At 39.6% G+C, this 24,958-nt stretch overlaps 1 protein-coding gene across 1 annotated transcript; it reads right to left on the bottom strand.

The window, feature by feature from the left end:
* Window positions 1-1,355: 1,355 nt before the first annotated feature.
* Window positions 1,356-9,686, bottom strand: LOC131023405 (uncharacterized). The gene is made up of 5 exons (XM_057952946.1): window positions 8,914-9,686; window positions 4,437-8,848; window positions 2,548-3,410; window positions 2,057-2,503; window positions 1,356-1,577 (listed from the first exon to the last, which is right to left on the bottom strand). Exons 1-5 carry the CDS (start codon window positions 9,684-9,686, stop codon window positions 1,356-1,358), a joined length of 6,717 nt encoding a protein of 2,238 aa, XP_057808929.1.
* Window positions 9,687-24,958: the final 15,272 nt, after the last annotated feature.

Raw genomic sequence — 24,958 nt, 5'->3', positions numbered from 1 at the left:
TATTAATATGAATTATAGTCAAATATAGTTAATTGTTCTACTCACATTAATGACACATCAATAGTGGACATGTTAATTCTTTATCTAAATTGAGATAAAGAGTGATAGATAAAATTGTATGAATTAGATGAGATTATTAATCTTTATGTATGTTTGATAAGTAAGATAAATTCATAAGATAATTAATATTCTTGTTTGATAGATAAAATATAACTCTAGATTAAAATAGTAAATTACTATTGAAAGAGTTTAGTGCCCCAAATTACCAATAAAGTAAAACTGTGTAAAGAAAAGAGTAATGTTGAATGCAATGTTATCAACAGAATGTTACTAACATTTCTATCAACATGCAGCGGAAATAAATAACACACTTTTTTCACGGATTATAAATAACCCGTGAGTGCCTCAAGGCTAAAATCACTATGTTGAATCAACAATACAAAGTACAGATTTGGATCTTCTTGGAGATCTATCTTTACAGAATGACTGCCTAAGATAAACCAACCTATCTACTTTCAGTACTACAATGTTGATACAACACAGAATCCAAAACAGCCGAATAACAAAAGTTAATCGGACAAAGCAAACAACCTGCTACGCTCCAATGGCCTTGCACTTCAACTCTTGCCCTCGACGTCCCGTCGATACAAAGATAGACTTTACATATTGGCTGCCTAAGTCTACTTCGTCAAAGCAATCCTTGAAGAACCGGTGACACGTTTGCAGCAGGAAAATGACGAGATGGTTGTGAGTGAATGTTAAGTCTCTGATTTTGCACTTCCAAAACGTAAGGATGAATGAGGCTTCTTGCTGCTTTTATAGACCTTCATGTCGTGGTTAGTTTCCTCCACTTCCCACTTCCAGAAGCTTCCTATAACCGCCGCAATCCACCTCCGAAAACTGCCAGTCGACCAGTCTGGAATGTTGGTAGAGAGATCATGGGTCCTGAAAAATAGGAACTAACAGCCCACTACTTTGGACCATGATAAACCACCTTTCCACTTATTAAAAACGTGGTCAACAAGCATAAAACATTTATTCCACAACCAAAGAATAAGAAAACGTGAAAGGAAGGTAAAGATTAAATATATACAATTACCAATGGAGAGTCAAAGTATGGAGTCAAGGCAGACTCCGGAATGTTGGTTGAAAACCCAGAAATGTTGACACCATGAATGTTATCAACATTCCACCCAACATTGAAAACACGTATGTTATCAACATTGGTCCCAACATTGTCGGAGTCAACATTGACTCTAACAATCTCCCCCTTAATCTTTTCCTTCCTGCAACAAAAACACAAAAACAGAAAAAACTATATACAGAAAAAAAAACAATGTTACATGTTTTTCAGATCAAGAAAGAGTTAGAAACTCCCCCTTAATCAAACAGGAGGTGAACCTCAAAATCAGTCCAGAGGAGATGTCGTAAACACTCCCCCTGAAACAAACAAGAGGTACAACCTTAAGAAGCACTTGAGGTACAACCTTAAGAAACACAAACTGAATGTTGGCACAACACTCGGTTTGAAACAACCAAGAGAAAGTTAAGGACTTCCCCTGAATAAACAAAAGAACCTGCAAAACAGAAGAGAGAAAAACAAACAGCTTTCAAAGTATTAAACCTCTCGATCAACATACTCAGAATGAACAAAAGCAAGCAGCAACATTCAGAGCATTTAACCTCTCGATCAACATTGATCAAAAACCAAGATGAAACCTTACACAAACAGGCTTTACTTGATCAAAATGAAGGTCGGCCGAAGGCCAAGACCTTCATTTAACCTGCCCACACAATATACGAAGGTATATCAAAAAAAATGATAAATGTTGAACCAACCGATAATCAAAAACCAGGATAACATAAATTATGTTACCAAAAACAGGTGCTCATGCACCACAAAAAATCACGATGTTCACGCATCAAACACATCACCAAAGAAACAATAAATGTTTTGGAACAAAAACTGCCAACAAATTTCAGAACACTACTCCCCCTTTTTTGTTGAAGAAGGAAAAGGTAGGAGTTTGGCGAAGACTTGGTCACAACATTCGACCCGGGCAAGCATGTCCTGTCCCATCTTGATCGTCCGATCCACCATCAACTGCACTTGTCTTTTGAGCTTGAGAAGATCCTCTCTGGCCTTGATGAGCTCTGCAACATCAAGATCAATCTCAACTTCTGAATCTCCAGCTGGTTCCTTGCCTTTACGAGAGGTGGATGTTTCTCTAGTGAGATGTGCTTTGACAGAAATGATGTTGGAAACATCAAGTGCAACAGCAGGAGAAGTCGCACGATCAACATCTTCGTCTTCACCATACATGTCAATCTCAACTTCAGCAGAGTCAGCTTCATCATCAGGCTGAGGAGACAAGGTAGGGCCAGCACGTGGAGGTTCGTAGGGGAGATCTTTGACACGATCAGGAGTGAGGAGGGTTTTGGAAAACTCAAGTAGATTCTTCTCTTCAACAAGCACAATTTCCTCTCTCTCCTTGAGTTTTTGCTGAACCAAGAGATTATAGATGAGGCTTGGGAAGGGAAGCATACTTCCACCTGTGGATTTAAAGGCTCAACCTCTGATTCAGAGGAGCTTCCAGAGCAGCTGATGCGAGGGGAGGTAGTGTGAGAGGTAGAGGATACCTTTCCGCTCTTTGAGGTGGGAGAATGCTCAACCTTTGGCTTGAGAACAGGAGGCTGTGATGTTGGACCAACATCACTGTCTTCTCGGCTAGGAAGATTTAGAGTAGAAGGGATCACCCGTGTGGATTTTGACCTTGAGGACCTCCTGAGAGAGGCCATTCCTGCTTTACGTTTTCGGCTTTTCTTGTCAGGGACAAAGGTGTCAACATCAATAACATCTGTGCTTTCTTCTGGATCAACATCCTGACCAACATCAGGAATTTTTTCAGAGTCATCAACATCCATGGATGTGGGAATATCTCCAGCGACACATTCTTCTACAGCAACAGCAGAAGCTTTATCAACATCTGACCCCGGTTGTGAAGCAAGATCAAGCAGGGCCTCTTTGGCAATTTCTCCAATTCTCTCCAAAGAGGTATCTGGAGAAGCATGCGCTGATTCCTCTTTTGAAGACGGAATTGACTCTTCGCTTGGAGTAGGAAGTGAAGTTTGATGTTGAGTAACACCAACAGCTGGAAGTCCTGTGGATTTTTCCGAGGTCGCATGAACAATGGGGTTTGGAAGAGAAGTTTTCCCCTTCGTGAGATTTTCGTCAACTTTCGCAGAGAAATCAGGCGCCATTTTTGAAAGAACATTCTCAAGGGGAGGAACAGTGGAGATCGGCTCAGGGTTGATGGGAGTTTCAACCATTTGCAGAGAGACAGGATCAACATCAGCCCCTACAGACGATTCAGTGGTGCTTCTCTTCGGAGAGCCTTTTGGAGAAAGAGCTAGAGGAAAAAAGATCCTCCCGCGACTTCCATCGGAGTTTGAGAAGACGAGGGTTTGTCAGTTGATCCGGCCATCTGAGGGAGGACGGAGAGATGTTTGGCAGCACTTTCCGGTGATCCAAAGTGTTGGATCAGACTCTTGATGAGAGAGGAAAGATCAGGATTTTTGTCCATGACTTTTGAGCTTCAAAGAAAGACTGCACAAATCTCGATAGAAGGGTTTGTGAAATGAAAGGTAGTAAATAATAATCAGAACAACCCCCTTATATACAAACGAGAAGACCCCAGCCAACATCAACCACTAAGCCACGAGATAAACACAAATCCCATAAAAATCTCCCTCACAAAAACAAATCAAAATTCGAAAATCATATCACAAGAGATAAGGAGAAACGGATCACGCATTAGACAAACAAACCCTAGAAACACAATTAACAGATAAGACCACCAAGGAAAAAGATAAGGAGAGAGAGCCAGAGAAGAGAAAGAAAATGCCTATTGAAACAAAACAGTAGAGCCAATGTTACATCAAATGTTAGTCCAACATTAGAAGACAATGTTATTCAACATCCGGAACAACAGACTATGATTCTTTCAGCAGAGGTAAAACCAATAAAACGAAACACTTTGAGATCTAAAAAACTCAACATCCGTTTTCCCTGAGTGCATCGTCGCAGCGAACGCCGTGCCCCGAGTACTTAGATGAGAGAAGTAAAGATCCATTTATTTTCAGATGTTTTATGACCATTAAGCCTCACTCTTGTGCTACCGGTCTTATAACATCAATTTTTTTTTTATTTATTCAACTTCTGCTAAAAGAACACAACATGAACCAATTAAATCGAATAACATCAAATCAACCAACATGGACATTGCACTTTCAGTAACACAGGCTCCAACATGCATATGCCTAAACAAAAGAAAAAAAACAAACAAACACAAGAAAAAATAAAGATGTTAGGATCCAACAAAGAAAACCTAAGTCCTAACATCTCACAAGCAAGAACATTTAAATGCAGCACAAACCGAGAGACTTCCTAAGATGGGAGAATCTCTCAAAATCTAAAGCCTTGGTAAAAATATCAGCAAGTTGTTTTTCAGTAGGAATGTATTCCAACACAATGAGCTTTTTCTCAACAAGATCTCTTATAAAATGATGACGAATATCAATGTGCTTTGTGCGAGAGTGTTGAACAGGATTCTTAGAAATCTCTATAGCACTAGTGTTGTCACACATGACAGTCAAGATGTTGCTTTCCATACCATAGTCATCCAACATCTGTCTGAGCCAAAGAAGTTGAGCACAACAACTGCCAGCAGCAATGTATTCGGCTTCAGCAGTAGAGAGCCATACACAATTTTGTTTCTTGCTTAACCAGGACACAACATTGTTTCCCAAGAGATAACATCCTCCACTTGTACTTTTTCTGTCATCAGCATCACCTGCCCAATCAGCATCACTAAATCCAACAATGTTAGAGTTAGTGTCTTTGGAATACCACATTCCAAGTTCAGATGTTCCAGCAACATAGCGTATGATGCGTTTAACAGCCTTCAAATGTGACTCCTTTGGCTGAGCTTGGTACCTAGCACACACTCCTACACTGTACAGAATATCAGGTCTACTTGCAGTTAGATAAAGCAGACTGCCAATCATTCCTCTGTATAGTGTTGGATCAACATCACGTCCAACATCGTCCCTGCATAATCTGTCAGTGGAACCCATGGGAGTTCTCATGTGTTTAGCAGACTCTAGGCCAAATCTTTGAACAAGACTTTTCGAGTACTTGCTTTGAGAGAAGAAAATGCCTTCAGGAGTTTGTGTTACTTGTAAACCTAGGAAAAAATTCAATTGCCCCACCATACTCATTTCGAATGTGGTAGACATGGCCTTAACAAAATCCTTCACAAGCTTTTCATTAGTTGCACCAAACACAATATCATCAACATAAATCTGTGCAATGATAGTGTTACCAGCATGCCTTTTGATGAACAAAGTTTTATCAACTTGACCACGAGAAAAACCATAATCAAGGAGAAACACAGTCAACCTTTCATACCATGCACGTGGTGCTTGTTTTAAGCCATACAAAGCCTTTTTAAGTTTAAACACATGATCAGGCTTACTAGTGTTTTCAAATCCTTTAGGCTGTTCAACATAGGCTTCCTCAGATAACACACCATTTAGAAAGGCACTCTTAACATCCATTTGTAACAAGGAGATCCCAAACTGACAAGCAATGGCAAACAACAGCCTAATTGACTCAATTCTAGCAACGGGAGCAAAAGTTTCATCAAAATCGATCCCTTCCACTTGCGTATACCCCTGTGCTACCAATCTAGCTTTGTTTCTAACAATGTTACCAGACTCATCAGTTTTATTCTTGAAAATCCACTTAGTACCAATAACATTCTTGTTATGTGGTCTAGGAACAAGATCCCACACATCATTTCTAATAAACTGATTAAGTTCTTCATGCATAGCATTGACCCACATAACATCTTTAAGAGCATCAGCAACATTCTTAGGTTCAACAAGAGACAGATAACATTCAACCTCAGCAAGCTCACACACAGAAGTCATACAAGCAATTCTTACCAACTCTTTGTAATTGACTCCCTTCTTCTGTCGAGTGACCACTTTTTCACCAACGTCTCCGATGATTTGAGAACTTGGATGATCTCTTCTCACATGACTTGGGGGATCTCGTCTAATGGAATCATGAAGAAATTGAGCTTCCAACTCTTCTTCAGAGTCCGACACGTAGTTGCCAGCTTCTCCTTCTGATGTTGACCCGGACGAAGTAACATCAGATGTTGGTACAGATGTTGTACCATCATTGCCACTTCTGTGGTGATCAGAGGCATGACTTATGTTGTTGGGCTCCTCAAGTAGCTCAGTAACATATTCATCCTCTGTTCTATCAAAGAGACTAAGAGAATCATCAAACACAACATTAACAGTCTCTTGAATAGTCTTAGTTCTGAGGTTATATACACGAAACGCATGACTATTCACAGAATATCCAAGAAAGAGACCTTTGTCACTTTTAGAATCAAACTTGTTAAGATGATCACGGTCATTCAAGATGTGACAGACACATCCAAAAACATGAAAGTACTTGAGATTGGGCTTCTTGCCTTTGAGGATCTCATACGGAGTTAACATAGTACCTGGTCTCATGTACACCCTATTGATGATGTGACATGTTGTACTTACAGCCTCAGCCCATAGTCGTTTGGAGAGACCTTTTGCTTGCAACATAGCTCTCACCATTTCCTGAATGGTTCTATTCTTTCTTTCGGCAACACCATTTTGCTGAGGAGTTTTGGGTGCAGAGAACTCATGGAAAATTCCATTGTTAGTGCAGAAGTTATCAAAGAGAGAGTTCTCAAATTCTTTGCCATGGTCAGTCCTAATTCTTCCAACATACTGGCCATATTGAACTCTAAACCTTTTATACAGTTTCTTAAAATGAACAAAGGTTTCAGATTTTGTTTTCAAGAATTCAACCCAGGTATATCTTGAAAAATCATCAGCACACACAAGTACATACCATTTTCCTCCTAAGCTTTCAACTTCAATGGGTCCCATCAGATCCATATGCAGGAGTTCGAAGCATTTCGAGGTACAACATGTTGACAACATTGGATGAGCTGTTTTGTGTTGCTTCCCCTTCTGGCAAGGTTGACACACAACATCTTTCTTGAAGTTCAGATTAGGAAGGCCTCGAACTACATCATGCGTGATCAACTTTTGAATATTCTTGAAGTTAACATGTCCCAGTCGTTGATGCCATAGCTCAACATCATCAAGTTTGACTGCATTGCAGAATGTTTCTTCTTGGGACTTGTAGCAATTGTCAGACGACCTTTTTCCCATCATCACACACAGATTTGTATCATCAAAGACTTCACAAAGATGTTTGTCGAACTTTACAGTCATACCTGCATCACATAACTGACTTATGCTAAACAGGTTAGCCTTAAGCCCTTCAACAAGATACACATCTTTTAATTTAGGAAAATCAGTAACATTGAGAACTCCTTTCCCCAGAATTGTTCCTTTCGCACCTCCTCCAAAAGTGACTTTTCCTCCAGATGTTGGAACAAAATCAGAGAGTAAAGCCTTTGTTCCTGTCATATGTCTAGAACACCCACTGTCAAAGTACCAATTCTCAGAAATATTAGCATTCAAAGAGGTGTAGACAACAGTATTACAGGTTTCATTCTGTTCTCTCTTATCCAACAATCTGTTAAAGTCAAACCTGCCAGTGTTACTAACATTCTTCTGGTAACAGTCAAACATTTGTGTCGCAGATTTTACAGCACAATCACTTATGTATTTGACACAATGAGGTTTGATATGTCCAGGAGCAGAACAATAATGACAAACATAGGTTTTTTTCTTTTTGCTTTTCTTATGAGGATCCTTAATGTTGTCAACATTCACACTGACATTTCTTTCTTTAACAAAAACAGTAGTATTACGATGTTGCTTTCTTTGCTCATTAGCACAGAAACCAATACCAGAATTACTATGCTGACCATGAGACAGAACTTCATTTAAACATGAGGTCCCTTTGTTAAACCGTTTAAACACCCTTTCAGAATCACAAACTTTACCTCGGAGTATATCAAGTTCAACATCACGTTGAGAGAGCATCCTTTCAAGCCTTGTAATTTGCCCTTTGAGATTTTGGTTTTCATCAACCAACATACAAATGTCATTTCTCAACTCCCGACATTGAGAATCAACAATCTCATAGAGATCTTTAAAATTCTCCATTTCTTTCAGTGGATCACTCTCCTGTTCTTCCAAGGCTGCAACACAACAAAAATCCGGTATACTAGAGTTGAAATCATCAAGAATAGTCATTTCATACCAGTTCGTTGTGTTAGTGGGGATCTTCATCCCATCAATCTCCTGAACATCAGTGTCCATGTCAAAAACATCATTGTTAAAAAACACATCAAACTGATTATTTTCAGAAGAGATGTTCACGTCTGTGTTGGCAACATCATCATCAACATTCATATTGTCAGACACATCAACCAGATCAACACCACAGTCGGATCTGGAAATATTGTCATCAACACTTAGAGTTCCAGATTCAGAAAAACTATCTGAAAAAATCATTTCATCATCAAGATTTTCAAGGGCTCCAATCATGTCTTCTTCCTGCAAAAGCTCTTCATCAACTGTAGCCATAAGGAGAACTTTTTCCTCCTCAGAATCTGAGTCATCACTAAGAGTTGCAGTAAGACCAGAATGCCTTTTTCTTGCAACTGTGGGACACTCATTTGCATAGTGACCCATCCCTTGACAGCCCCTGCACTGAATGTGATCAACACTTCTTACTTCAGATGTTGTTCCAACATTCTTCTTAACATTGGTGATGTTGGATGAAGATCCAGCAGACATCCCAGAAGGTTTCCTAAAACCATTTTTGGATTTTCCTTTCTTAAAGGATTTCAGCATGTTGTTAAAATTTTAACCAACATAGCAAGATTAACATCATCTTCCTCCTCGGGATCAACATCTGTACACTCAGACAAGTTAGTAATTTCAGAGTTTTCAGGAATCTTTTCAACACGAAAAGCCACACTTTTGGACACATGATCAGCTTTCTGCTGTTCGAGATTCATCTCAAAAGTTAACAACTTACTGACCAGATCCCCAACACGCAAGGTAGCAACATCAGCAGTTTCTTCAATTGAAGAGATTTTCATGTTATACCTTTCAGGAAGAGATCTCAGTATCTTACTGACCAATCTTTCGTTGCTAATAGGTTCACCAAGTCCAACAGCTTCATTTGAGATTTCACAAAGTTTTTCATAGTATGCAGAGAAAGTCTCATCATCGCGCATTCTTAAAATCTCAAATTTGGTGGTCAACATTCGCATTTTTGTTGCTCTAACACTGGCTGATCCTTCACATTGTTCCTGCAAAATGAGCCAAGCATCTCGAGCTTCCGTGCAATTAGAAATCATGCGAAAGGCAGGAACATCAACAGAGATAAAGATAGCATTTAAGGCTCTGGAGTTGTGATTAGAAATGAGTCTTTCATCAGCAGACCATTGACTCTCGGGTGTGAGAGATGTAACTCCATTTTCATCAGTGGTACGCGGTGGAGTCCACCCATCCAACACAGCCACCCAGGCACGTTCATCAATAGATTTGATATAGATTTTCATTCTAGTTTTCCACAAGTTGTAGTTCTTCCCACCACTATCAAGAGTAGGAGGTCGAGCCGACACACTTGACAAATCCATAAGTGGTGATTTTGCACACAGGAATCGATTCTTAGTACGTCAAGAACCTGCTCTTGATGCCAATTGAAAGAGTTTAGTGCCCCAAATTACCAATAAAGTAAAACTGTGTAAAGAAAAGAGTAATGTTGAATGCAATGTTATCAACAGAATGTTAGTAACATTTCTATCAACATGCAGCGGAAATAAATAACACACTTTTTTCACGGATTATAAATAACCCGTGAGTGCCTCAAGGCTAAAATCACTATGTTGAATCAACAATACAAAGTACAGATTTGGATCTTCTTGGAGATCTATCTTTACAAAATGATTGCCTAAGATAAACCAACCTATCTACTTTCAGTACTACAATGTTGATACAACACAGAATTCAAAACAGCCGAATAACAAAAGTTAATCGGACAAAGCAAACAACCTGCTACGCTCCAATGGCCTTGCACTTCAACTCTTGCCCTCGACGTCCCGTCGATACAAAGATAGACTTTACAGATTGGCTGCCTAAGTCTACTTCGTCAAAGCAATCCTTGAAGAACCGGTGACACGTTTGCAGCAGGAAAATGACGAGATGGTTGTGAGTGAATGTTAAGTCTCTGATTTTGCACTTCCAAAACGTAAGGATGAATGAGGCTTCTTGCTGCTTTTATAGACCTTCATGTCGTGGTTAGTTTCCTCCACTTCCCACTTCCAGAAGCTTCCTATAACCGCCGCAATCCACCTCCGAAAACTGCCAGTCGACCAGTCTGGAATGTTGGTAGAGAGATCATGGGTCCTGAAAAATAGGAACTAACAGCCCACTACTTTGGACCATGATAAACCACCTTTCCACTTATTAAAAACGTGGTCAACAAGCATAAAACATTTATTCCACAACCAAAGAATAAGAAAACGTGAAAGGAAGGTAAAGATTAAATATATACAATTACCAATGGAGAGTCAAAGTATGGAGTCAAGGCAGACTCCGGAATGTTGGTTGAAAACCCAGAAATGTTGACACCATGAATGTTATCAACATTCCATCCAACATTGAAAACACGTATGTTATCAACATTGGTCCCAACATTGTCGGAGTCAACATTGACTCTAACAACTATTTTAACCTTATAATAATAAATTAAAAAAAGAAAAAGAAAAATTAGCCTAGTCTTACACGTAACCCATTAACCTAACCCCCCTCCCATGTTTCTTTGTTGACTGACCACGCGCCAATCCCCCCCCTCCCCCACCCCCACCCCTTTCTTCCTCATACAGAACAACACACACGTCTCTGATCTCTCTAGTCTCTCCCCTCTTCCCAACCATTTCTTCCTCTTTTTCCATGAGAGAAAAAACCATTTCTTCCTTGAAGAAGAAAAATGCCACATTGTTTCAAGCAGAACTAAAAAAATGCCCCAACATTGAAGAAGAAAGAGAAAAGGTAAAACCATCGTCTCCAATTTTTTAGAAAATCACCATCTCTCATTCACTAAAAAAACCAAGAAATCATAACATAACACCATTTTCTCCAAATTTTCGATCCCAGAACCGAAATCCATAACATCGCACCCAGAAAACCATGACCTCCATGCCCCAATTGCTTCCCTCCGCCACAGTCGCGCCGCCCAAGCCATGCCTCCACCGCTGCGGCAAGAATACCAGCGTAATCGGGTCACCAAAAACAATTTTTCAGAAGGGTAAATTTGTAATTCGAAAATTAATCCATTCCACTGTAGCATTTAAGGAACCGTAACTGGCCCTCCCTGTCGGATACACAAACGAGGTGGAACAGTGGATTTCCAACGGGCCCTGCCATTTCCTCGGGCCTTGGGGTTTATTTTTCTAAGCTATCAAACAGTTGATTAATCCATATTAATTAAGTAATCTAGCCTAAACTATCCTATCAAACACGGCGTGATCACTGAATGGGAACATGATTATTTTTACCGATTCATCCAAAACGCAGGCTTAACATATTACCCATATAGAATACCAAGCTTTGCAGTTAAGCCTTATAAGCCCCACTGAATATGGCCCAAGAGTGTTTTTTTGCTACTTAGAGCATCTCCAATGCATTATGTCTTAGGGGGTGTCTTAGATGGTGGTCCCCACCTAAGACACACCCCTCTCCAATGCATTAAGTCTTAGAGAGTGTCTTAGATCCTCATTTTCACAAAATACATATTTCTACACTTTTATTTTTAAATTCTCAATTTCATTAAAATTAAAATTAAAATTAAACATTACAATAATTAAAATAAAATTAAAGACATAATTAAAAAATTACATAATTTTAATAATAAAAAAATTACAATAATTAAAAGTAACAATAAATATTACTAATTTAAATACAATACAATGAATTAAATAACAATACTTAAAAATTGGGCTAAAAATGAAAAGGGATTAAAAAAGTCAAATCAATTACCTACCCACCCACCGCCCCACTCCACCCCAACCCACCCCACCCCACCCCACCCCACTCTTTCTTCTTCTTCCCCCATCTCTCCTCTCTCTGTAAATTTTTTGTTTTTTTTTTAAATTCTTCTTCCTCCATCTCTCATCTCTTCTGTAATTGTTCGTTTTTTTTTTATTTCCGCGTGTCTCCCACACATGTGTGGCTAAAAGTATACTTATGTGTCACTGTTTCTTTTTACCTACACATAAGTCAAATGTCAACATGTGTGGATAAAACTTTGTAAAGAAATGGTATTATCCACACATATGTATATATGTGGGTAAATCACCAAACATTTACCTACACATATATATGTCACGAATAATATATTTTATGTGTAAGAAAAGATATTTATGATATACTGCAGCAATAATGTGGAAATGACATGGCATTTACACATGGCAAATTTTATGTGTGGGTAAATCATCAAATATTTGCCTACATATATATGTCACTAAAGGTATATTTATATGTGTGGAGAAAAATATTTTTTTAGAAAAAATATTACTATTTTTAAATATTATAACCTTTTATTAGTCAATTATAATCATAATTATAATTATAATAAAAAAATAAAAAATCAAATGCTCAACACATTAAATATAACAAGAATATCATACAGAACATTTACATAAAAAAATATTTAACAAAATCAAAGTACAAGTCTGAAATTACTAACTACATATAATTTTAAGTGTCTAAATTACTAAGCACTTAATCTACAACTCACAATTAATCTAGGACTCATAATTTTTCTCCAAGCTCTTGATCAAAAAGCAACTCCATTGTACATTGGAAGAGTTGAACATTGGTTAACCATCGTGACAACTTTTTCAATGACTCCTGCCAAGAAAACATTAATCAAACAATTAACAATAATACTACTAAAATCAAATTAAAAAAAATGAAAAAGAAGTAGAAAGTGAAGCTATGAAGTCCCCCTCCAACACCATTGTAAGGAATCAGCTTTGGTGATCCAGATTTCTTCTCGATCATAAGCCTCTGCATACACCCCAACAAACTTGCCCTCTGCAATGAACCCATCTAAGAATTCAATTAGGTACAACAATGAACTCTTACCTTCCAATTGACAAACACATCATTGGGGACAATAATAAGATGAGGACCATAATTTCCTTTGAACTCCATCAAATGAGCAATCAAGACCATCACCTGCATAAAATACAACTCCAGCAACCTTGAAACACAAGCCAGCATATCCAGACGTCCCCAAGCTTGACACAACATTCGCTTGTTATGTGCATTCACGACGCCAAATCGTCTACGCCCAACAACATTCCAATTGGCCATGTCCAGCCGCACGTTTGACGATGTAGTGTTGCTTACTTGCTTTAGAAAGAAGAATTTGGAAGGGGTTTGATTCGAGGGGAGAAGAAATCCTGCTACCACTACTTTGAGAATTGAAATATGAATGAGAAAACCATTTCTACGTTTTGTAGATTTATTTCATTACTTTTGGAGGGATTTACTTTTGACAAAATTTTGGAGGCAATTTTATGGCGGGATAATGAAAAGTTTTATGCGTATCCCTTTGGCACTTAAATTTAGAATTGAGAATAAGAGCATCCGCATTGGGGGTTCCTTGATAGCCTACTTGATAGCCTACTTGATAGTGTTTGTGTTATTGAGTAGGTAGTGCTGCATTGGGGTTCCTTGATAGCCTACTTGATAATATTAGTTTTGATTTTATGTTTTCCATTTAAATTTTATTGCATAATTTAAATAGCATATTTTTGTAATAGTTAAATACTGATTAAACATAAATTTAAAATTACTTAAAACATTAAAAAAAATACATAAAAATTTAAAAACACCTAAAAAAATACATAAAAATTTAAAAAACCTAAAACATCATTAAAATCACATTCCTAGGATAGACCACGACGCCTGAGCACGTCGGCGACCATGGACGCGTGCAATGCACGTTGTGCGTCCGTCATGTGCGCCGTATCCGTGTTCAGGAGCTGCATATCGAGCTCCCTCTCCCGGATATCGTTCCTCCGCTGGTACTGGGCAGTGAATGCCCTCATCTGCTCGTCGTTCCTATCCAACCTCTCCACTATTTCTGGTGGAGGATCCGAGCTCGTCGTATGCGACGCTGCTGCCTTCCCTTTTCCTTTCGCCGCCGCCTTGTTGCCAATGGGCCGGGCAGAAGAGATCTCCTCGCCCGACGCCGAGGTGGTGAAGCCGCCCTCCTCCGTAGTCTTTGTCCTCTTGGAGGCATGCACGTCTCCAAGGAGGTACATCGACTTGAACTTGGGATTGTTCCGGAGAACTCTCCACGCGTTCCAGAAATTGAAGGAGGCCCTGTGTGGGCTTCGAGCCTTGAAGAGGGTTTGGGCCTTTTCACGAATCATATCATCCGAATGACCAGACGGCCAATTGTTGCGCGTCTCCACCCAAACAGCTTCCCAGAGACGCACATCCGCGCTCACCCGGGACCAGTGGCCTTGAAGTTGCTTGATCTTAAGGTCGACGCCGAGGATGGGGTTCACACGTTCGCGGATCCGGCCCCAATATGCCTCTCCCTTCTGATCCGTCCCACGGATCGAGTCGTTGGTCTCCTCCGCCCAAATTTGGACGATGAGATCCGTATGCTCGGGAGCATACGTATGACGGTACCTACCGGCCTTGTCGTGCTTGATTTTGGTGGCCATTTCCTTCCTCCGGCCGCCTTTCTTTGGTGGGGAGACACTCTGCTGAGCACTGACCGGTTCCTCCTCGGACGGGCTCTCCTCCAAGTTGATTCCTCCCATATCAGGATGATAATCGGAGGAGAGATCGGGGCACCAATTTGGATCGTAGAAAGGGTTGTGTGGATCCATGACGGAGAAAATTGTAGGAGAAGAAGAGGTGTGAAGAGAAGAGAATTGGAGAAGAAGAGGTGTGAAGAGAAGAAGGAAAAAGGTGTGGTGTTTTAAAGAAGAGAAGAAGGAAAAAATAATAATAATAATAATAATAATGAAAACGGTCGGTCAAAGGTGCGGAAACCGAGGAACTGCAGTCAAAATTCGAATAAAATTCGAATTTTTGAATTTTTCCTTTTTTTTTTTAAATTGGGCGCGTGCATTGCACGCGCCATCTCCTCCGCCCTTCGAGCATACTCGATAACTCGAGGAGTCCTCGAGGAGCTCCACGCCGCATCGCCCTCCTCGACGCCCTCCCTCTCCTCGAGGAGCTCCTCGAGTACCCGCGATGCGGGTGCTCTAAGAAAGAAAATGTTGCCAGCTTTTATTCATTTCTTTTGTTTCTGTTATATTTCAAATATTAATGTGTTATTTCACCTTTAAAAATTACTACTACTTAATTTCATATAGGTTATAAAATTATGCTACTATTATTTTTTCTAAGCTAATGATTTTTTCAAAGTTTGCAAAATCGGGTTTCATTTCTTATTGTTTTTTTTTTTTTTTTGAAAAGACTTCTTTCTAATCATAATGAATAAAGATAACAAATATTTTTATGCTATAACTTCACATAATAATATTTTTTTGTGCTATCAACATAGAATAATTTTATTATAATTATATATTCTATAAACTTTTGTAACTTTATTTAGTTAGATTTTTTTTTTCGTTTAATTCATTTTTCTTTGATACTTGCATAAAAAAGTGAAAACAAAATTTAAATGTATGATACATTGATACTACTGTTTAGCCCTATTTTATGATGAATTTGTGGGTGTTTACGTCTTATATTGACTTTTATTTTGGTCTCTTTCACTCAAGAGTTGATTGATTTGAGCTTTTGTGCTAATTTTGTTGTCTCAGGATTTTATGCTCAAATTGATTGATATGTGGACAAAAACTAAAGTCAGAATTTAGTTGATTGGTCTCAAGAAGAATCAAAGTTCGTCTCGATACGAGTTCGTAGGCGAAAACGGATCCAAAATCCGACTTGAAACGAGGGAGAACGGACCAAAACAAAAACGCTGCGCATTGCAGTCTGCGAAGGGCATAGACGGCGGCGCCGTATCATGGCGGGCGCCGTCCACGGCGCCGCCGTCCGTACGGCGGCCGCCGTCACTGGGCGGAAGTTACGTTTTTCCATTTTAAAGCCCTTTTTTAGGGTTTTGACCCCACCTCTCGGCCCCAGCAGCCTCCTAGGCGATTTCCACCTTAATTCCCTTAGTTTTTGAGTGATTTCAACACCAACAACACCTTGTGGATTCATTGGATTGAAGTTTACATCAGTTTTACATTCCGTTGGATTGTATTTCTAGATCATACTCTTTGTAAGAACTCATTTGCTTTCTCAATTGAAGTTTATTGTTTCCTTTGGTTTTCCTATCTTGTTCCTTTTATGCTCTTGATGAATGAGATGATCTTAGATTAATTTCCGTGATGTGGTTGATTCTTGATAATTTAAGTGCTTAGTTAGTTCGTCGTTGAGTTGCTTGCGGAATTCTCTTTGATTGTGTGTGTTTGCTTAACATTCATTTGATTAAATGTTAATATGTTATTTCGCCTAGATAATCGTTGTTTATGGTTGTTGAATTGATGATTGCTTTCTAGATTGCTAGTTTAGAACCCTAGCTTTGTTTGCCTTCTTGCGTTCTTATCGGCTTCCTATCTTTTGCCTAGTTAACTTTATATGCTTTATTTTAATTACGCATTAGTTAATCGGAGAGAGAGTGTCAGACCCAAACTTCTGATTAGAGTGTTTAGGTTTATTTCCTGTTTTCTGTGCGTAGCATGATCAGAGCCCTGTTTAGCCTTCCTTGAGAGACGACTTGGGTTAGCTTATTACACTAGGACGACCTCGTACGATTGCGAGTCAATCCCTTAGATGTTTTGGGTTGAGTCAAATTTTGGCGCCGTTGCCGGGGAAGGCTTTAGGCGTTTGGTTGTGCTACTTTGTTTTCCGTGTTTATTTTATTTTTATTTTTGCTCGGTTATTTTCTTTCTCCCACTGGTGTGTTTGATCTGTTTTGTTGAGTGTTGTGTTGCTAGGGAGTTAAAGTCTTAACAGGAATTTGACATTCTACTTGAAAACACTCACCGTGCACGCGAGGTGCTTGAAGCCTAGGAGAGAGTACCGAGTCTCTTTTGTCTAGCGTTGGAGTTGAGAAGATGGCAGGAAGAAATTTGCAGTACATGGGGGATTTTACCCGGCCTGTCATAGAGGCCACGAACTCAGCTATTGTGCTCCCCACTGCAGTCAGGAATTACAACCTGAAGCCCAATGATTCAAGTCTGCTCCCCCTCTTCTATGGGCTGCCGAATGAAGATGCCCTGCAGTTTATCCGGGACTTCTGCACCCAAGTGCAAACTTTTCCACTGTTGGAGATCACAGATGATCAGCTGAAGCTTAAATGTTTCCAGTATGCACTTAAGGATCGGGCAAGGACTTGGCTTCTCTCCTTACCGCCTAGTTCTATCACTACTTGGGGAGAGGCCTGTGAGAAGTTTATGTTGAAGTTCTACCCAAATCACAAGACACGAGAGATTAGAACTCAAATCATGAACTTTGTTTAAGGAGTCGACGAGCCACTTCATGAGGCTTGGGAGAGATTCCAGGAGCTCCTCCGCCAGTGCCCGCAGCATCAGTTAACCCAGTGATGTTGATGCAACTCTTTTATGACGGGTTGCTGCAGACTTCTCAATTTATGGTGGATAGCACGGCAAGAGGTAACATTGCGAGGAAGACTCCCGATGAGCTAAGGGAGATTTTCAAGACCCTAGCTGAGAGCTCGCAACAGAAGCCGATCCGAGGAAGGAAAATTGAAGCTAGTGCAGTGGCACCTAACTATGAGCTGCAGAAGCAGGTTGCTGAGATCATGAGGGAGATGCAGCAGCTGAAAATGAGTAAGGTGGAACCACCTCCAGCCCGTGAGCCCATTGTTGAGAGTTGTGGCGTTTGTGGTGATTATGGCCATGGAGCCAACGAGTGCCATAGGATGGGCGAGCGTACTTATAAAAGAGGAGTAGAAGTCTTTGCTGCACAAGGGTATTCGAGTAGGCAACTCCAGGGTCACATGCAAGGACACGGGCAGAGTTCTCAATATTGTCAATTCCAACAGCCTATGGGTTATCAGAACCAGCAGCAGTTCTACCCACCTCAGCAGCACCAACCTCCAGGCCCCTTATTTGAGGATCAGATGCAAGCTTTCATGCAAGCTAGCAAACAGGCGATGGAGGCTCAGAGTACTACCATCAAGCGCCTCGAGACTACAGTTGAGCAACTAACGGGGGCCTTGAATCAATTGCAACAACAACAACCAACTGGGAAGTTTCCAAATCAAGACGAACATCCGCATCAAGCTCATGCCGTGGCGGTAGTCAAGGAAAATGCCCCAATAACCATGGGGAAATGGAGAAGCAAAACCGTGGAAGCAATCAAGGCTATCCAATGCCCTAGTGAGCCACTGCCACCTGTTACTGTTGCACCAGACCAACCACCACCCAAGCAAGGAGATCCAGGTAGCTTTATTTTTTATATTAGTTTAGGTGGGGTTGAAAAGGTTTTGGGAATGCTTGATTTGGGCGCGGCAGTCAATTTGATGCCACTTGATATTTTTGAGAAATTGGGTAATAAAGAGCTTAAATGCACGAATATGAAGATAGAGCTAGCTGACGGCTCTATTAGTAGCCCACGGGGCCTTGTTGAGGATGTTGAGGTTGTTGTGAGGGGGATTAGTGTCTTGGCTGATTTTGTTGTCCTTGATGTGGGAAAAGGGATTAGAGGCGAGAATGGGCATCTCGTGCTGCTTGGCCGACCTTTTATGGCCACCACCCAGACTCAAATCGATGTGAGTACAGGAACTGTGAGTATGGCAGGGGCAGGTAGAGCGGTAACATTCTCAGCTTTTGATAAAAAACCTACTACCCCCACTTCCTTAATTCAAAGCTGCTCTTATGTTGAAACATTTGATGCTTTGGATGAGAATTGTATTGTGCAGGAATTCCTTAATAAGCTGCAGGAGGAGGACGAGATCGTGGAAGAATTTCATGCTAACCTGCAAGATGAAAGTGAGATTGAGCAAGAATTCCTTGATAAGCTGCAAGAGGAAGAGGATAAAGAGCAAGGCCTTCTGTGTGCCTTGCTACTGGAAGAGAAGCTTGATGAGGTTGGGTCACCCAATCTCGTTGGATGTGTGGATAGAGGGCCATCCCAGGATATGAGCATGGAGCACTCATTTGGAGGACCCGCAGCTGCAATTCAAGAAGATGTGTTTACAAGGGCGCTAAGGCAGCTGGAGCTTCAATCGGATTTTGGTTAAGGGATCTTCTTAGTCGGGCTGGCGACTTAAAAACTAGCGCTGCATGGGAGGCAACCCATGTTTTTCTTGCTTTCGTTTTTCTTTCGTTTTGTTTGGGTTTTTGTTTCTGTTGTTTTTGTTGTTTGGTGCAGGTTGGTGCGTTGGGGACTGTTTGTTTTATAGATGAGAGATTGGCAGACATCGTGGGATACTACAGACTCACCACTTGGATCGGTATTCAGGGAAGTTTTCCTCTTTCACCCCCTCTTTTTGTAAGCACTGAGGACAGTGTCAGTTTTTAAGTGTGGGGGGGGTGTTAGTTGGTATTTGTGGATCCTGTGGGTGTTTCTTTTTGTTGCGTTTGTGGGCTTCCTTGTGGGGCGAATGGTCCCCTTGTCTTGATTTCATGTTTGTTTTTAAGTGCATCGCATGTTGATGGTGGTTCACTAGTGATTCTGGGTTGTGATTCGTGTTGTTTGTTGTCTTTGTCTTTTATGATTGATTTGTGCCCAATGTGGTGTAATTAGTTTAATGTTTAGATGCAACACCCTGATGAGCAACTCTTGACGTGATTTGTCCGGTAGATGCTAGGGGGAGTGTTTTCATTGTAATTTCCTAATATCTTTCTATGTGTTGAAATGTTTGGTTGGTTGTTGAGTACTTGATAGCTCTGGGTCTCTGCTCCTCTAATAGTATCATTATGAGCATGGGAAACCACACGAGAATGTTTTGGACCACCTCCAAAAATGTCAATCTCGTGAAATATGGCCTATCTATTAAGAGCGAAAATAACTTGACCCCAAAAACAAAAGATGAAAGAAGGTGAAAAAGGAATGAGATATGATTATAAAGGAAATTGCATTAGAAAATTCACCCCTAGCGGAGAATTGGGTCTGATCGGATTGAGTGGTATCATCTTGTTGTTGCATTTTAAACCTTAACTTTGAACACTTGATTGGGGACATTGATATCTTGAAAGACTTGGATTGGTTGGTGTTTTGCTTGGTGAGAAGAATCGCTTGTGGATTTTCTTTCGATGTTGTGATTGTTGCTTGAGGACAAGCAAGGATTTAAGTGTGGGGGGTTGTTTAGCCCTATTTTGATGAATTTGTGGGTGTTTACGTCTTATATTGACTTTTATTTTGGTCTCTTTCACTCAAGAGTTGATTGATTTGAGCTTTTGTGCTAATTTTGTTGTCTCGGGATTTTATGCTCAAATTGATTGATATGTGGACAAAACATAAAGTCAGAATTTAGTTGATTGGTCTCAAGAAGAATCAAAGTTCGTCTCGATACGAGTTCTTAGGCGAAAATGGATCCAAAATCCGACTTGAAACGAGGGAGAACTGACCAAAACAAAAACGCTGCGCATTGCAGTCTGCGAAGGGCATAGACGGCGGCGCCGTATCATGGCGGGCGCCGTCCACGGCACCGCCGTCCGTACGGCGGCCGCCGTCACTGGGCGGAAGTTACGTTTTTCCATTTTAAAGCCCTTTTTTAGGGTTTTGACCCCACCTCTCGGCCCCAGCAGCCTCCTAGGCGATTTCCACCTTAATTCCCTTAGTTTTTGAGTGATTTCAACACCAACAACACCTTGTGGATTCATTGGGTTGAAGTTTACATCAGTTTTACATTCCGTTGGATTGTATTTCAAGATCATACTCTTTGTAAGAACTCATTTGCTTTCTCAATTGAAGTTTATTGTTTCCTTTGGTTTTACTATCTTGTTCCTTTTATGCTCTTGATGAATGAGATGATCTTAGATTAATTTCCGTGATGTGGTTGATTCTTGATAATTTAAGTGCTTAGTTAGTTCGTCGTTGAGTTGCGTGCGGAATTCTCTTTGATTGTGTGTGTTTGCTTAACATTCATTTGATTAAATGTTAATATGTTATTTCGCCTAGATAATCGTTGTTTATGGTTGTTGAATTGATGATTGCTTTCTAGATTGCTAGTTTAGAACCCTAGCTTTGTTTGCCTTCTTGCGTTCTTATCGGCTTCCTATCTTTTGCCTAGTTAACTTTATATGCTTTATTTTAATTACGCATTAGTTAATCGGAGAGAGAGTGTCAGACCCAAACTTCTGATTAGAGTGTTTAGGTTTATTTCCTGTTTTCTGTGCGTAGCATGATCAGAGCCCTGTTTAGCCTTCCTTGAGAGACGACTTGGGTTAGCTTATTACACTAGGACGACCTCGTACGATTGCGAATCAATCCCTTAGGTGTTTTGGGTTGAGTCAACTACTATGTAAAGTCATTTCTGATTAATTTTATAGTTTGAGTAGATAATATACCAGTAGAAATATTTAAGGGATCGTGCAATCCTAAAATCTTGTAAGTTGTAACAGACTAACATGTTCAAATGGGATCATCTGTCCAAAATATAGTGTGTACCACGTGTACCACTCTTCATTTCTTTATATTTATAAATTATTTTTTATTCAATTTTAATTTATTATGCTTTTATATAATATAAAGATAATTAACAATGGTTCACTCATCCAATTAAGGTTTATAATTATTTTTTTTATATTTGTTTGAATTAATAATAGATTATTTGGATTCATTAATTCAAAGTTAGGGTATATAATTTTTAAAATTTTAATTTTTCAATGATAAATACTAATTAGAGTTTATAATATAATAATAATTTTTATTTTTATAAAAAATAATTTATAAAACAAAGAAATGAAGAGTGGTACATGTGGTACACACAATATTGTGGGACATAGGATCCCATCTGATAACATGTTACGTGTATTTATTTGATATTTTTTATATTTCTTTTACTAAATTTTTAATTCTTGTCACGGAAGATTGACTAATTAGAGATTAACTAATTTAAAAAATTATTAATTAAGGTCAAAATATAAATGTGGCAAAATATATATTTTGCCACATTTATTATATGTCAAGAATTGATAATTATAAAAATTCATTAGCCACACATAAATAACTTATAATTATGTGTGGTTAATAACTTTTATTAGTTTGCCACATTGACACAACAAATTTAAAAATAAATTTCGTTACATAAATAAAACTTAAAAAATTACCGTTAAATAATAAGTGTCACTAAAATGTTTTTGCTACACATTTTAAATGTCAATAACTAATGGAAATTTTTTAATTGATTTACCTACATATTTTCAAATTATGTGTGGCTAAATTAACACACATTATTATGTGTGGGTGATTATGTGTGGCTAAAACTTCAATTTCTTGTCTCTCCTTCGTCCCGGGTCTCCGCTAAACCTCGGCTTCGAACCACCCTGGTTCTCCAATGCGGCGCAACAATGGAAGGCCCGGATCGACGCCTCCTTCGATCCGGGCATTGGAGATGCTCTTAATCCTTAATACTTCATCCATCCGCCAAAAATATGTCATTTTTGCTATTTGTGAAAACTATGTCATTTTCCTTCTTAGGATATGACCCCATACATGTTCCTTATCATTTATCCTTACAATTATCTCTTATTTACCAAAAAAAAAAAAAAACATCTCTTATTCAATCACAACCACTCATTTCATATAATTGTGTGACCCGTTCTCCACTACAAAAAAAATCATCAATCATTTTATTAAAATTCGTGCCCAACCAAAATGATATACTTTTAGTAGACAAAGAGAGTAATTATTTTCTTTGAGGAAAATCCTTAATAATTCAATGGCTATAAATTCCATAGTGTTTTTTTTGTGCAGCTATAAATTCAATAGTTACTTCAACAAATTTAATGCAAGTAGGGTTGTCTAAACGGATATCGGGTATTGAATAACTCGATAATCGAATCAAACCATTCGGGTTTGGTTATTCAATAACCGATTTTTTGGGTTATTGGATCGGTTTCGATTATTAGATTTTTAAAAATTTTGGGTATCGGTTAATGTGAATCAGTTTTTAATTAATTATTTAATATTTTAATTATAATTATGAATCTATGATTTAAAAAAATGATATTTAGTTAAAATTAAATTACGTTGTATTAAAATAATAGAAATGAGTCTTGGTTTAGTGGATAAGTTGTTGTCGGGGTGAATCCGACAATTATGGAAGCAACGTCAGTCACGTATGGATCGACGGGCACTAGCAATCTGAAACCACAAGCAACGTTAGAGCCCTCCGAAGAGCACCGGTGGGGGTGTCGATGGAAGGGCCTCCGATGCTCAAGTCAGTGAATTAATATAAACAAGAGATGTAAGTAACGTAATGAAATAAATAAATGATGGAGAGGATATAGAGAAAAGATAGTAATAAGGGAGTTCTCCGGATGTTTAGGGTGTCCCGGTAGTCGGAGTCAAAGCTAATGAGCGATGTGGAATAAGGGGCGACGAACGTCCGGGCTAGCGGGGCTTGTCGGGCGATCGAAACCCTAGAGAGTTGTAAGCGTGGAGGCGGAACGGAAGACAGGGAAAGCGGGAGATAACGAGAGTGAGAGATCGTGTGCGAGTGCAACAGTGGATACGAGTGATTGTGGATGCCGTGATTGCGTTAGTGAATTAGCATATATAGGTCACGAGCCTGTAGGGAGGCGACTAGGGTTAGGGTTTGCTGGAATACTCCTTGAAACCCTAACGGTTCTGAATTCTTAGGAAACGATCTCCCGCGATTCTCGTTTGACTTAGTCGCCATGTAACTGTCGCGTTTAGGGTTTTTTCTAGCGGGTTCACGTATTTCCCGCATATGGGATTATTTTGGATCTTATGCTGTGAATGTGGTATGGATCGCTTTACCGGGCTAGCCTACGCCCGTAGGGCCGTATAGTTAAGTTTATACGAATTTTACCCATTACAGTTGCTCATTATATTTGTTGGAGACCTGGGTTCAATTCCTCCAATGAGCAATTTATGTGAATTTTATTTTTTAAATGGATATTTGGATACCTAAATAACCGAATCGGTTAACGGTTCAATTCCTCCAATGAGCAATTTATGTGAATTTTATTTTTTAAAGGGTTAAGTACCAAATCCAACCCCAACGTTGGGGCCCTTATCGCAAATAGAACCCTATACTCAGGGTAAGCGCTGTTTACTACCTCAACGTGGCTAATTTTAAACAAATCCACCCCCGCGTTTTGACGGCCCCAAACGCCGTCTGTGAATTTTCCTTTTCTTTTTCTTTTTCCTTTTCCTTTTCTTTTTCCTTTTCCTTCTCGTTCTTGTCGCCGCCGCCTGCAGATTTAGCAGCGCCGCCGCCGCTCCTCAGCTGCTGCTGAGCTTTACTCTTTGACTTGTTCTTGACGACTCGCGGCCGTAGATTCCACACCTTGATCTCTTCATCGCCGTCTCCGTCATCGTTCAGATCAACCTCCTTAATCTTTGGGTTTTCTTCCTCGGAGATGCAAATGCAGATTTCTTTTTAGGGGATTCACGATCGCCTTGTGCAATCTTTGATGATTTCTTGCTCTTATCTTCGGTAGGGTTTGATGATTTTTTCTTATCTTCTGAATTGGAGGAGAGAGTAAATGCAGATTTCTTCAAGAGAGGGGTTTTAGGGTTTGATGGATTATCAGCTTCTGCTTTTTTGTGAAGATTGGGCGTATGATCTTGTGAGAAAGTGTGCCTCTTTGGAGAAGGAGCAAATGCAGGTTTCTTCAAGAGAGGGTTTTTAGGGTTTAATGCA

The sequence above is a fragment of the Salvia miltiorrhiza genome, chromosome 4 (assembly GCF_028751815.1).
Source record: "Salvia miltiorrhiza cultivar Shanhuang (shh) chromosome 4, IMPLAD_Smil_shh, whole genome shotgun sequence".
In the NCBI taxonomy this organism is placed as follows: Eukaryota; Viridiplantae; Streptophyta; class Magnoliopsida; order Lamiales; family Lamiaceae; genus Salvia; species Salvia miltiorrhiza.
Note: the sequence above shows the minus strand (reverse complement) of the source record. Positions and strands in the feature narration are given on the sequence as shown.

Bases quoted from the DNA above. Each gene is read 5' to 3' on its own strand.
- LOC131023405 (XM_057952946.1), bottom strand. From the start codon at position 9,686: ATGGATTTGTCAAGTGTGTCGGCTCGACCTCCTACTCTTGATAGTGGT. The intron at 3,411-4,436 runs GTTTGTGCTGCA...TTTTTCCTCTAG, and splicing joins CCATCTTAGGAAGTCTCTCG to CTCTTTCTCCAAAAGGCTCT. The intron at 1,578-2,056 runs GTCGAATGTTGT...TCTGTTTTGCAG, and splicing joins GACAGGACATGCTTGCCCGG to GTTCTTTTGTTTATTCAGGG.